The 15,193-nt window shown below is 39.7% G+C and overlaps 1 protein-coding gene across 7 annotated transcripts in view; it reads left to right on the forward strand.

The window, feature by feature from the left end:
* Positions 1-15,193, forward strand: part of myo1b (myosin IB) — a 77,592-nt gene that overhangs the window by 46,734 nt on the left and 15,665 nt on the right. For 4 of the 7 annotated variants that reach the window (XM_034227237.1, XM_034227240.1, XM_034227241.1 and 1 more), the window contains exons 8-17: positions 2,309-2,407; positions 3,463-3,566; positions 6,817-6,964; positions 8,274-8,392; positions 9,148-9,234; positions 9,366-9,431; positions 10,027-10,032; positions 12,408-12,512; positions 14,528-14,590; positions 14,746-14,946. In XM_034227237.1, coding sequence (XP_034083128.1) covers positions 2,309-2,407; positions 3,463-3,566; positions 6,817-6,964; positions 8,274-8,392; positions 9,148-9,234; positions 9,366-9,431; positions 10,027-10,032; positions 12,408-12,512; positions 14,528-14,590; positions 14,746-14,946 — 998 coding nt within the window. The remainder of the gene's footprint in view (positions 1-2,308; positions 2,408-3,462; positions 3,567-6,816; positions 6,965-8,273; positions 8,393-9,147; positions 9,235-9,365; positions 9,432-10,026; positions 10,033-12,407; positions 12,513-14,527; positions 14,591-14,745; positions 14,947-15,193) is intronic. The other 3 variants (XM_034227239.1, XM_034227242.1, XM_034227244.1) reach the window with 1 other exon arrangement.

A 15,193-nucleotide genomic window follows, 5' to 3' on the forward strand; every position in this document is an offset into this window, starting at 1 on the left:
CTGGGTTGGCTAGACTGCTGGATGAGGATACTTTTGCTGTATGAATGTAGCTCATTATTTTACCCCAGATATACTTATTTTGAGGCCTCAGTGGCTTTAATGATATAGTAGCTGTCTTGTTGCCATAAACTTCGTGCCCAAACCCAAAACATAACCGGATATTGTTTCCACGTTGCTTCTTGAATGTGTGTTTGCTTATCTTGGGGAGACGGGGCATGTTGTGGACAGAGCATGCAATACATTCTCTTTTAAGGATGTTTCCCCGAAATAAGGAAGCCCTGTGGCCTTTACAAAAAAAAAGCAATAACAATATGACTGAAGGGTTTGGCTGGACAAACTGAATAATCCGACACAACACGAATGGGAACAAATGTTTAAAGAACATCCACTGTGACGCTGTAATGGAAAAAGCGGCTCTCCAGGGGTATTGTGCTTACTCTCTCTGTGCTTTTTAACATATTCTGTATTGCTACCGTCTGCCACTCTGTAAGGGATGTTAAATTATTGATGGGTTGGCTCTTATATAGTCACTTATGTGATTGATGGCCAGTGGGTGCCACAGATTCTGACCCCCCCCGCTGCCTCTGACAGCCCTGAGGTCGCTGTGTAGGGCTCTTTAAGTTCAGTGTATCTACACAAGCAGTCAAAGTGGCACTTCTCACCTCTCAGTGCCCACAGACTGGCGAGTCAGTTTTTCTAAAGATTGACAAAGCCAGAAGCATTTTTTCTTACGGTTGGACATTTGAAAGAGGCACTTAATGTGGATCTTTTTTTTTCTGTGAGTTCAGTATAATGTAAACTCTTATAAAAAACGTACTGTACTTTACCCTCTCAATGATCATCTGTATATAACTTACTTTTGTTTTTCTTCGAAAGCCTCCCCATCGAATGAAGAATCTTAAAGAGGCCCTATTATGCTCAGGTTCATGTTTGTATGTTGTGCCTCAACTTTAATATTCAAAAAGCTCTTTATTCTTCTCATACTGCAGTACCTCTTTTCCCCCTTTGTCTGAAACCAGAGCCCAGTCTGCTCTGATTGGCTCTTTTCTCAATTGGTCAATCGCTTAGAGATGTCCAACCCCTTAGCCTATCATGTACAATGTGTTGCAGCGCTAGCCAATACAAGCGTGAGGTGTGAGATAATCCCAATGAGATTTATTCTGCCTAAAGGTGGGGTAGGTAAGTTTGAGAAACCGGCTCGAGATACACTTTTTGTTATATTCCATGGAATGCTCTTAACATCCCGATAGCAATGAATATCTTAAGTGCTTTGACAAAAGATCCATAAAAAATGTCATCTGTGGAAGCCGTAGTACTGTAAAAAGCACGACCAATCATCTGAGCCGGTCCGGCTAAAATAACTGGATGGCCTACCTGCCTGTCAGCCTTCCATCTGTGCACAAACTTATCTCGTGCCCTCATTGGTCATGTGCATGTTCATGTGAGTTGGAGGAGGGGCTCTGTAAGGAAGTAGCAGATTTCTTCCGGCTGTGTATTTTCTAATTCTAGCTCACTCGAGCTGGTTTCTTCAAAATTACCTACCCCACCTTTAAATGAAGGTTAAATTAAACTACATCTTACTATTTGAATCAAAACAGTAGTCAAGGTGGAACTGGTTATGCATTGATACAGTTTTGCTTTTTTGGCCCCCTTTTACTTCAATTATCAAGACTTTTTTCTCTTTTGTTTTTGGATTCCCCGTGAAGACATGCGAGAAAAGCTATTTTTTCTTCACAAATGTATTTAGGAAACACGGGGTGAATTACTGATATATAAATACTCCTTTTGGGTTGAAGTGTTCCTTTAGGTCTCCTTAAATAAGACTCTTTCCAACTAGACAAATGAAAAGCCATTATTCAGCCAGAGTGGCAGTGAAGAGGATCCCATGCAGCCTCGGATGCTGAGCTCCGCTGTTGGTCTTTAATTAGATCATACTCAGCCTAATGCGGTGAGCAGACCATGGCTCCCCTTCTAATCAGGTACTGTTGCACTTGGTCGCTAGCCCAGGAGAAAAAGGGCTGACGTTTGATATCCTTGAGCGGCTCCTTCCTTGTTCCTGTAGCATGTATACACACAGAAATAATTACCAACTCGGGTCACCTTGGTAACTCAAATACATACAGTTGTTGTACCAGCAAGCCCTCTAAGCTCAGATTTTGGGCATCTTTCATTCTTAAAGTTGCAGTTCAGCCTCTTATTTACTACTCAAGGACACCTCAGAGAATCACCATAGAAACATTTCCCTGTTGTGATGAAATGGCTCTTTGCTATGATGTGTCATTGCTTCCTTTTGTTGTACTTTTAATAGATCTGCTGGAGAAGTCACGTGTGGTCAAACAGCCGAGGGGAGAGAGGAACTTCCACATCTTTTATCAGCTCTTGTCCGGCGCCTCCGATGACACACTCAGTAAGTTGTAAAACGCATTGGGAAACATATTTAGGAAAAAGTGTGGAAGCGCTCCTCAATCTGCGAAAAATGGCAGTTTGAATGACTGAACAAAGGAAATCTACCCTTCTTATCGGCCAAAACCACAAACTGGAGTTGTCATAAGGTTCGCCTGGAGTATCGTCTCTGTTCGAATATCCACATATCTGCTTACAGGAAGTAATAAATCAAACGTCACAGAAGCCAACAGAGGAAACTCCACTCTCCATTGTTGGGTCTCCTCACACATTGTTTTGATTCTGGAGCCACTTGTATTTGAATGTCCTATGTTTCCTCTTCTAAACTCTCAGCTGGAAACACCAGTATGCAATTCCTTATGTTTAAATCTTACATAAATATTTCCCAGCAGCTGCACGGAACACATGGCCCATGCATTAACGAGCCAATCTTCCTGCCTAACAAACAGTTTCGGAGAACAAAGGGCTAGCAAGGAAACCGGTTCCCTCTATTTGTTTTTCTGCGGACGGAGGGCATTGTTTTTATGTCCTGGACACGGGAGAACAAAATAAGGGTCATACACACACACACACACACACACACACACACACACACACACACACAACACACACACACACACACACACACACATACACACAGGCCAGATTCAGCTGTAGTTAATGCAGCCACTAATGAAACCCGACACATACACCCACCAGAGGAATAGATTTATTCGCAACGAGATAGGGGGGCTTTTAAAAATGCCATTTGATCTTCCGAAACAGTTTTCACATCAGTAACTCAAGGACCATACATTGTAGAAAATGTGTTTGGAGGAAGGGAAAATTGCACCTATTCTAGTGAATGTCTTTGTTTCTCGTCAAGAAGCTCCTTGAATATCTTTTCCACCATCATTCCAAGATTGTGTTATTATGATTTTTTTTATCAGCTCCTCTCAGCTGTGAATGTGTAGTTGTGTAATTTACATTCAATGTAAATGAGGCTTAAATTGCCTTCAGCCAACCAGCTTCAAACAAATGTGAGTTTTAAATGGCAAACACATGTTTTGTGTGTCACAGAGAAGCTGAAGCTGGATCGGGATTTCAGCAAGTACAACTACCTGAGTCTGGACTCTGCCGCCGTCAACGGGCTGGATGATGCGGCCAACTTCAGGACAGTCAGAGTGAGTACGACATTATATGGAAGTGTAATGTATTCAGTTGAGAAAATAAAAAATGTGCCCAGTTTTTCCTGAAGTACGAAGATATTTATCTAAGATTCCTGAGAAATCTTTAACGTCAATATTGTCTGAAGATGCACAAAAATGTATTTATTTGTGTAACCCTCTTGTTATCCTTGGGGTCAATTTGACCCCATTCAATGTTTAACGTATCTAAAAAAAGGTTCACATTTTTTTGCTTAGTATTTCATGACTTTTCCTAATTTAGTGCGGACTAATGGGTAAACATAAAAGGTTGGGGTAATGTTTTATTTAAATGGTTATTTAGGTAGTCAACTAAGGTACCTAAAGCACCAGAGACATACATTTTGGTTAAAATGTGGAATATGATCATTGTCTTGAGTTTTATCCTCTGGGGTCAAATTGACCCCAGAGGATAAAGGGTGTAAATCTGAGGATAACAGGAGGGTTAAGCCTTTTTCCTCAAGAAACAGAATGCTTTACACTTTCTGTATAAAAACACACATTTGTCTATTACTAACTACCCTCAATTAGACACAATCCTAACTGATATTTGAAGAATACCACTAAATAACTGTTGGGTACAGGTGGAAATGATCTCATTTATCTAAATCTAAAATACTAAACAATCCTAAATACCGTTTTCCCTATAACCCCAGATATACAAACGCAACACAATCAATGGCCTAAACTTGACACAAGCGGCGCCATGCTCCGGCAGCATTAAGCACCAACTTTCCCTTGCTACATGCTGAGATAATCTCAATCCTGTACAGAGGGGTAGAGGCGGCCTGATTTTGCTTTATCTCCTGGTCCCTCCCTCCCCTGGATTGGGAAAACACTCCACGCAACTCTCCCTCCCACATGTTGCAAAACCAGGTGAACTTTGAACTGAGCTTCTAGTTTCACATTGATCAAACATGGGGAAATTCCACTTGCATCATAACAAAATGCCAACATTGCTTCAACTTGCCAAAGCACATTGGCAGCAGTAGTTATTTAGGGAAAACCACAGGAGACATGGCAGCTGCTTCCTTTTATTTAAATATGTTTGTGCAAGATATTGTCCGCATGCACAACGCCACCGTTTCTTATCTCTGAGAGTGACACATGGGATGTTGTGTCTATGAGACTGCTACTGTTCCCTATTGTTATCAGTCCTGCTCCAGCATGCTCCACTCAGCTGCTGTTTAAGCCTCCTGTTATCCTCAGATTTACACCCTTTATCCTCTGGGGTCAATTTGACCCCAGTAGTTTAAAACTCAAGACAATGATCATATTCCACATTTTAACCAAAATGTATGTCTCTGGTGCTTTAGGTATCTTAGTTGACTACCTAAATAACCATTTTAAATAAAACATTACCCCAACCTTCCCCCCCACAGACCCCTTTATACATCCAGAATTCCTATTATGTGACTATAGAAAAATATATAAATCACCTTAAAATCTCACGGATTGAAATAAAATGTTAAAGTAATATCTTGTTGATGTTGTTAAAGGACCAATAACTAAAGCAGAGGATAGTTTTTTTTTTACAATGATACATTTGATTGTAATGGTCACCTCAATATCATCCGACACAATCAACACAAATATGTGTAAAATATTGAAATTTGTATTTGTTTTATACTACTAAAACAGCCTGGGGTCAAATTGACCCCAAGGAACACCGATGCGTACAAAGTGCGTACAGGACATTTAAAAATGATCTTTATGTTCATTTTATGTTTACCCATTAGTCTGCACTAAATTAGGAAAAGTCATGAAATACTAAGCAAAGAAAATAATGTGAACCATTTTTTTTAGATACGTTAAACATTGAATTTAATACATTACATTGACCCCAAGGATAACAGGAGGGTTAAGCCTCAGCAGTGTGTTATGTCACAGTATACTTTACTTGTTTCCTTGCATTTCACATCCTGCTTCTCATCACCTCTCACACACAGTTTTCTCAGTATTCCCCATACAGCTGCGTTCCACCACCGGAAACACAAGAGCACATTCCCACTAAACAATGAGTCCATCCACATGGCCCCCACTGTTAAAAGCCAAACATGGCCACTCTTTATTTTTTTCAGTTAAATATTTATTTTAATGTTTAGAAATTTGACCTAACTATGGTACTGAGATAAACTTCAACAAACGTGAAAAGCTATACGGAAGCCCGGTAAATAACAAGTGGCAAATAAAATGTTGATGATTCACTCGTTCAGGTATGCTTTACATTTTTTCTACTGTGTTTTTGACCTATTAACACAAAGGTAAAAAAGTGTATCCTGTTAAAGAAAAAAGTTTGGATTTTATCTTTAAATAAACCGTTGTTGTTGTAATACACATTTTGGCCACAACAGACTGAAGTAAAGATCTTCCCCTATGTTCCTAATGGGAAAGCTTTAATGTTAATTTCTCAAATACTCCATGTGTAGTAAACAAAACGACTAAAACAATCCACCACCAGTATTGTTGTATTCCACGTTTTCAAAGATGTACAATACATTCAGAAAAAGAATCCTGGCACCTTTTTTCAAACCCAGCTTTTTCACATGGGAACTTAGAAAATATTATCTTGTTACCTGTTTCATCCATAAACAACAGAGAGAACTACTTTGCCTCTCAGGGCTTCCGTAGGCTTCACTATCACAGCAAACATAAAGCTGTGGGTTTATGATACACAATAATCTCAAGCTCTTCGTTGAATGTCTGTTTTGTTAGCTTGGTAAAGGAAGTTGTTTCATATTTGTATGGAAAACTGTAATTAAGATCAGTACATTTAAATGCTCAATTGGGTAATTGGCTGTTTTTAAATGGGAAGATTGAGCAGATATGTTTTATGGGTTTAGACATGCCTCCTCTTTTCCCGTCACCTATGAATTATGTAAATCAAACGCACCCGTAGTTTAGCCTGGAGTCCCTGGCAATTGAGACCTCAGTCTGAAAGCACTGCTCTCTTGAATTAGAGGCTAACACGACATGGTGATCCTGTTGGCACAGCTTATTGGCTGCTTGTTCAATCTTTTTCTTTTTTCTTATTTGCCTATTCCAAGTCATTAACATAACAATACTAGCTGCAGGCGACGGTAATAATGTGCCAGCCTTGTGGAATTGTTTACACTGTCACAATACAATGCATAGTTCCCCTTTGCCACCCTGTGTGCATGTTTCTTATTAATTTAACAACATAAACTAATCTGTAGCTCATTCCAATGTTTTTGCCCTCTCTTCCCAGAATGCCATGCAGATCGTGGGCTTCATGGAGGACGAGGTGCAGTCGGTGCTGGAGCTGGTGGCCGCCGTGCTGAAGCTCGGGAACATTGAGTTCAAGCCGGAGTCGCGCTGCAACGGCAACGACGAGAGCCGCATCAAAGACAAAAACGGTGAGTTTGACAGACGGAAAATGTGAAGGAAAAAGTCTCACCTTTTAACATGACTTTATAACTAATTTCAACCTTACGATAGGATAATATAAACCTCTAATGATCCACCAAGGTACAATGAGATGTTAAAGCAGCAACAGAAATAAGATTGAAGCACAGGATAGGTCAAGAGGATAAATAAGGATACAACAAATAATGTAAGAAGAAAAGAATAATAGCAATAGACTTGTATACAAATATGAACAATTATGAATATTTAATTATATAAATCTCTGCAAGTGCGTCAGTCAAAAATAAAATGATGTGAATACATTTGCCTGAGCCATCTGGGTGTATTCATGTTCCAATCAATATCAGACATGAATCATTTGATCAATCTGTTCATATAAATCTACCCCAATGAATTATTGTGAATTTGTTTACATTTACACCTTTGGTCCCACAATCCCTACTGGCCTGATGTTGAGCCACTGCCCCCTATTGGCCACTTTGTCGTCGTCCTGACTTAATACATATTTGTATTTTATGATTTCCTTGTCAAGAGCTGTTCGGGTCAACATATCCACAGCTGTTCTCTTTAGGCAAATACATTTACATATTGTCCTCCCACATTGGCATGATTCATCTCAGTGCCCCTTTCTGCTTAGAAAAAAAAACGTCTTTATTTTCATATGAACATCCAGCTTATTGCATGCACCTGTGTTCCCATTTTATTTTCAAAGGTATAATGTATCAATCCACCTGTGTTTTGACAGAATCATCAGCCATATTTATTCAGTCAAACAATATTCAAATAGTTTAACTTTAACTTTTAAAAAAAGGGTTGGTTTGAAAAATATGCAGCATTATAATACCAAGAGGTTTTCAACTGCCAAAAAAGTAGCTGTGAATTCTCACAACTATCAACCTTAACTCTTTTCATGGTGATTAGTTTTACGTGAGGAGCACATTTTAGTGAGAAAAACATGTTGATCTTAATCTTCAGAAGCAAAACAAGTTGACATCCAATTCAATACTCAAAGGTTTTATTGTCACATGCACAGTACCTACAGTGTAGTTATGACAAAAATAAAATCTTAAGTCCCAGGCTCCTACAACAATGCAACACAAATATATATATATAAGACATAAAACCATAACAAATAGTGCACGATGGGCCGAATACAAAGGAAATTGTGCAAAACTTGGAAATCCCCCAAATCAATGTTACCCTCATGCCTAGCCCTCATACTCCTTGGCTACCATCTTCACGTTTCACTGGAATACAATATTGCTCACGAAGTTAATCTTGTTATTTTTCCTTCTGCAGATTTGAAGGAGATGTGTGAGCTGCTGGGGACCGAACAGACGGTGCTGGAGCGAGCGTTCAGCTACCGCACAGTGGAGGCTAAGCAGGAGAAAGTCTGCACCACACTGAACGTGGCACAGGTCAGAGACATAGTTACCAATCTGCCTTGCACCAGTTATGCCAATGCGTATCTGCCCTACTTGTATTGACATAAGCACACACACACTTGCACACTCACAGGGCATGAAAAGATAAAGGGACATTTCTTCCCCCTGACTTGCTCCTCTGGCTGCCGACTCTCATCCATGTCAATGTAACAGGAAGACCTCTCCATTATAGATAAGCCTTATTCCTCCTGGAGATTCAAATGTAGGTCACATTTTAGAGGTTAGTGAGTTCACGCAGACTGTTTTTTAATAAGAAGTGGATGGGTCTGATATAAAGCAGAAGAGGAAAGGATTCAGAGAATTAACCTGACCTTGTTCCCGCTCAGGGATAGATTTTATTTCCTTAATGTTTGACCTGTAGCAAAGTCAAGTATTAGCTGTTCAGATTTTTGAAATGTTGGGTTTTCAGAGATGTGTTGCCCTAAAGGGCAACACATCTGCAAAGACCAATTCAATAAATCTTAAGAAATGTATTATAATTTATTATATTTTATTCCATTTAGCCACCTTCTTCCATATCGCAACACTAGTTGTTCTGGTCTTCCATGTCCCCCATTTCTTATATTATAATCCTCCTATTTTCGAATGTTCCTCATATTGTTAGTGTATTTAGGTTGACTTGTTAAGTACCCACTATAAACATTTTGCCAGAAAGGTGCTAAAAAAAATAAAGTTGTAGTAATGAAAATGATTTATTGTATTTTTACCAGTAATGTATCTTTTTACAGGCCTACTATGCCAGAGACGCCCTTGCCAAAAATCTCTACAGTCGCCTGTTTAGCTGGCTAGTTACCAGGATCAACGAAAGCATTAAAGTAAGTAATGTCCAGAATGTCTTTCCTTTTAATCCATCTTATTTTTTATCAATTCAGGCTGTTCACGCTAATTTAAACTGGCAGCACCCTTTCATCGTGTGTCTAATATCAACAATATTGTCTCCCCGCAGGCAGCACCGAAATCCCGCCACAAGGTCATGGGTGTGCTCGACATCTATGGCTTTGAAATATTCGAGGTAAGATAAGAGGCCGATCAAACCCACTCTTTATTCTGCTCTTAGCCACAAGGACGGGATCTGACCACCCAAACATTTGATCACATTTAAAATGATTTAGCCCCAGGCTGTTTGGGTGCGTGTTTGGGTATCTGTTAGGAGCTTATCAACCAGAACTAAGGCTGATAAAAACACATTCACATCAGATTAGCTCAGCTTTATTTTGCTCCCAGAGGTGTTTTGTATTTTTTCCCTCTGTGGTATGATGATTCCAACACTTAAATCAGCATTACAGAGTAAAATAAAGTTAAAATACTGAGGAAAAGCACAATGCATTCAAATGTAACAGTGTCCAAGATATCACTTAGGGTAAGGGTTGGGATAATAAGTGCTTGTAAATAAGTATGTGCATGCAAACACATGCCATATAGAGTTTGATACATTTCATAATACATGTATATTCATTAAATGTCCTTTCCCTGTTGCCTGATGCCCTCACTCCCCCTACCCTCCAAGTGTTCATGTCTATTTTTGTTTCATATCACTGCCTGTTCACCCCACTCACTCTCAAGTCCCTCCCTCTCCTCTCATTGTTGTTTTGTGTCTGGGTCACCAGGATAGAGTAAGTAACACCTGCACCGGCCTGTTTGCTGTGCCAATGTGCATGCTGTGATCTAAACGAGTTAATTCAGCTCCTCATTGAAACGATGATTCGTTGGCCCCCCCGTGTGCAGCGATAGCCACACGGCTGAAGCGATGTTAAAGAAGCCTTTGCATCGCTTGAATCATGACATAACACTCAGTTGCCAGTTCATTAGGTACGCCTAGCTAGTGCTAATGCAGTGTAGTAAAGCGGCCCTGCAATACACTCTACATTCATTACGTTTATAATGTAATGTTCGGCTTTTAGAGAGATCCAAGTTGATGGAAATTGTAGAGGCTTTCGCTGGTAGACATAATACTGTTTTAGAATGATTGATGTATTGCTCGTCTCTTGTATTAAACTGCATTTATTTGAGCTAGGTGCACCTCATAAACTGGCTACCCAATGTGTTTTGGTTATAAACATTAGTTGACCATTTTGGAACATGCGCTTATTTTCTTCTTTTGGAGAGTTATATAAGAAGATCGATACCACTCTTGTGTTTGTGTGGTAAATATGAAGCTAAAGCTAGTTAGCCAAGCGTGAAGACTAGAAACTCTGGGAAATGGCTAACCTAGCTTCATCTGAAGCTCACTTAACTAGTTACAAAATGTCTTATTTCCTGGTTTCCTTACTTTCCATGATGTTGCTGCACCCAGCCAAATAATGTTCTGCTAGGTTTCAGATTTAGATTTTCATACAGATTAAACCATTAATAAATTAATCAGTGAACCAAAGAGGTGCTAGTCGGCAGTTTTGCAACCTTTTCACAGAGCTTGCTATTTTTTCCTTGCGTCCAGTTTTGTACGTTAAGTAAAGATACACATTTTGAAACTGTAGCTTCATATGTTCTCTAGAAACATCTACAATGATCCGACTCTTGGAAACAAAGTGAATAAGTGTATTACGCAAGATGGGGAACTTTTCAGATACATATTAGACTGATGCTTTGTGATGTTGTAGTAGTCTTATGCTCATTAACAAACTAACTATATTGAGAACAGTACAAGAATAAGCAAAAACGTGTTGTTAGGAACAGCTCTCCCTCTATGGTTGGCAAGCCACTGTATTTTTTTCTCTTCTTCAAATGGTGTTGATTTAAAACTTTTGACGCAAGGACTTTCCCTTACCTTTGTGCAAGTGAATCAACACTCATAGCCCATTAACTTCAAACAAAGTTTTACGACGGTGGTTTGCTCAAACTGCCATGAAGTGCTTGTAATAGAATAGCAGCTGAAATATTGTAGGGTTAAAGTTTGTCATATTTCAGTCCAGTGTCTGCTGCTTCCACTTGGGTACAGACATGCTATTGAGTGTGCATGTGTGTGTGTGTGCGTGTGTGTGTGTGTGTGTGTGTCGTAGGGGTGAAGACCTTTAGGTTTCTCAGTAAAAGGAAATTAAGTTTTAACATTAATAACCAAAGTCCTGGAGGCTATGTGTTCTGTTTCCTGGCCACTGAGAAACCTTGCCGTGTCTTTCACTCTGAGCTCTTAGACTAAACATGCCGCTTTAACCACTGTTGTGTCCTTAGAAAATGAATGTTGACCTAACCTGGCCTACAATAGGGCCGACCGCCACTAAGCATGACTCACCTCCAAATGCTCATAATTGACAACGATGATAATTCTGTAACGCCGGGAGTTAAAACGGCCCGAGCCTTTTAAACTCTGTCAATGTTTAATAAAGTCAGTGACAATTTTAAGGAAGTGTTCTCGCAAAATGTTACTGGCATAAGTTGTTCATTGTCTAGATTGAATACTTGTTTGTTCAGTGATGGTTATCACAGTTAGAAGGTAGAATGCGTCTGCTAAAGGTTATAGTCTGTTCAATACTTCCTGATTTCACATCTCAGAAAATATGTTGTTGGGATTGAAGGTCAGGGATTTAATTTATTTCAAAATGTATTTCTTAGCTTGATTTATCTTCAGACACTTTTGTGAGAACACTTCAGAATTGAGTTAACAGGTTTTTGAAAAAGTTTAATTGACTGGTACCATCATGGTGGATGTAGATATAATTATATTCCTGTTGCAGACTTATACTACAGTATCTGCAGCAAAATGAATAGAAAAATAAGCTGATTATGGTTGATGAAGCATTTTCTTACCATAGTGTTTTACCATAGTGTTTTACCATAGTGTTTTTTTCTTATCAGAAACTCCCAAGAACAATGTTTAGAAATGAGTTCTTAAATTGAACAGAACTGGAACATGTCTGCTTTCCCCAATGCAGTTTAAGAAAAAAAGGCCATATCACAATATAGAATGAGATTGAGTTAACAGGCACCTTCTTAATTTCACATGTTACCAATGTCTGGAACTAATGGTGTTTTTCTCCGGTTGCTACTCCAACAGGAAAACAGCTTCGAACAGTTCATCATCAACTACTGTAACGAAAAGCTGCAGCAGATCTTCATCGAGTTGACCCTCCGCGAGGAGCAGGAGGAGTACGTCAGAGAGGTAAGTTACTATACTCACATTCACAAATATACAACACCCACATAATTAATTCACCATAGAAGGGTGCAATTCAATCACCAATTGGTTTGAGGACTACATTTTGGAAGGATGCCATCTTGGTTTTTTCGGAAATGAATTTAAGCTAAGTATGAATGAATGCTGAACAAGACATTTTCTGGGTCAAGCATATTGTTAAAATGTACTTTCTTGAACTGAAAACACACAGAGAGGGTTAAAGTTTCAAGGTGCAAAGAACGGCAAGACCAAAATTGGAAACAAAATGGTAGCAACCAGTAAAACACAAGGTAGCCTATCCTTAAAGCATACCCGTCTTTATTGTTGTCATAATATAAGAAAGGAACATCATCCTATATTGAAGATCACTTGAAACTAGCCATTGCCTTTTTGGATTAATCAGGACAATGTTTACTGAATCAAGTGAGAAATAGGGTAATTTTCTCATAGACTTTTATACAATCTTATTGACTTATTTCTAGATTCGCCCCTGGCTGTATAATAAAGAGAATGCAGGTTAAGGGGACTTCTGCATTGACCTCACTTTTCAGACACAGAGGTTGACGCTTACTCCTGTCTAGTCTGGTGGTGGGCACTTGGATAAATTACCCATCAACCCCAGCTTTCAGCCCTGGGATCCCTCTTTCACCTGCAACTGTACATTTACATCCCTCAACATGTCAGCACTCCATTTGTCAGGTTGGCCGTTCATCATTGCATACCCCTGAAGCGTAATCGCAACATGGTCATGTCACTCATCTTTTAAACCTCTTGCGCCTTCTTTGCCATAACCTGCATGCTTAGCCTCGAACCCTAACACATTTTCTACTCCATTTACGTCTTCCATCCCGTCCCCGTCGTCCATCACAGTCCGAGTTTATTCTCCCCCTCTGTGCAGTCCCGAGGACGGAAGTGATCCCTCACTCCGGCGAGAGTAAACACTACCCCGTTGTGGGCCTTTAAGCTCTGTTTGTTTTCAGTGCTCTGTGTATGTGAGTGCTGCAGTGGTGACCCCCACACCCCCATCCCCACTAACACCACCACCAACGATATTCCACTGCTGGCCATTATCCAGTACACTGCATGGGAAAATACCACAGCGCTCGAGAAAGGAGGGAGCACCGCCAATGAGGAATTTGCCAGTCAGTTTAAGCCACGCCTTCTTTGCGCCCTCTCCCTCGAAATAACTGTCACGTTGCTTACATGAACTGTTCCCAACCCATTAGCAGCTGTGAATGAGATGTCGGCAAAGTTGGGCTTTCAGGGTCCTTTTTTTTAAGAGGGTAAGATGGATAATGTTTCCCCTTTCCTTTCTAAAAAGGCTCTGTCCTTACTCAGATGATGGGGAAAAGACAGAGTAGTAGAGAAAGCCCTTTGAATATAGCATCAAGCAACAAGGACAAATGTGGCTATTAAGATCAATGTACCAATATTAAGACTGATTTAATCATTCCTTAAAAACTGCACTAAAGTTTATGATCACAGGGATGTTTAAATAAGAAATAACTAACTTCAAGGAGGCCTCGTCAATTTAGTGTTTCCGAGACATATGTTCCCATTAGGCTCAAATTCCCCATGTTAATGGTAAGTGCCGGTGGTATAGACTGAGAACAACCTCAGTCTATATTGTAGAGTCTATAACAATGTAAAACGTAGGGGGTTTAAGGTTATAGTTAAAGACACATTAAATGTAATGCAATTATTTGTGGGTACTCATTTTTAGCATCTGCTTTTGCAAAAGGTTGAGTTTTAAAGAGGCCCTTTTTGAGTTTTTCCTTTCCAGTAGTGTGTTTATATTGTTTTTTTGTGCATGTAAATGTTCTGCTAAAATCCCAAGTTCACGCCATAGGGAGTTGCTTCGAGTACTGTCAGTTATGTCTGATGAAACTCAACCATCAAACACTCAATTCTGAGTGTCTTACCGCTGTAGAAAAGACATCTTGTTTGCGCAAGACGAAAGAAAGCCATTGTTCCTTTGACCTTAATTTCTTTTGTTACAGGGCATCGAGTGGACCAATATTGAATATTTCAACAACGCCATTATTTGCGACCTGATAGAGAATGTAAGTTCACCACAGGCACCCGTAGCACTTTTCAACTAGTCATCAAAGCACTGACTAAAGGCCTATAGCAAAAAGGCAATAGCTCTGGGTATTAAACACTTCATTATTGGTCATTTATACCAACTTTAAACGTCCACCTACCTTTCAATCTACAGCACCAAAATGGCATCTTGGCCATGTTGGACGAGGAGTGCCTGAGGCCGGGGACGGTCACCGATGAGACCTTCCTGGACAAACTGAACACCATCTGCGCTGAACACCTGCACTTTGAGAGTCGCCTCAGCAAGAGTTCAAAGTTCCTCACTGACCACAGCCTGCCTCACAACTGCTTCCGCATCCAGCACTACGCCGGCAAGGTACCATACATCATTATGTGGACTTGATGATAATAATGAAATTGAAGATGATTTTTGTTGGAGGCCATTTTTTATTTTAAATGCCTTGATACTGTTAGCCAACAAAGTTCTGGGTCCTTTACATAAAACAAAATGTCCAATTTCATTAGCATCTACTTGTTATTTTTCAGTTTGTTCACATTTAATTTAACATTTATATTTTATTGGAATGTTTAATCCTAAAATCTAAATATGTTCATGGCTGTTA

This window comes from Gymnodraco acuticeps, unplaced genomic scaffold (genome assembly GCF_902827175.1).
Source record: "Gymnodraco acuticeps unplaced genomic scaffold, fGymAcu1.1, whole genome shotgun sequence".
Classification (NCBI taxonomy): Eukaryota; Metazoa; Chordata; class Actinopteri; order Perciformes; family Bathydraconidae; genus Gymnodraco; species Gymnodraco acuticeps.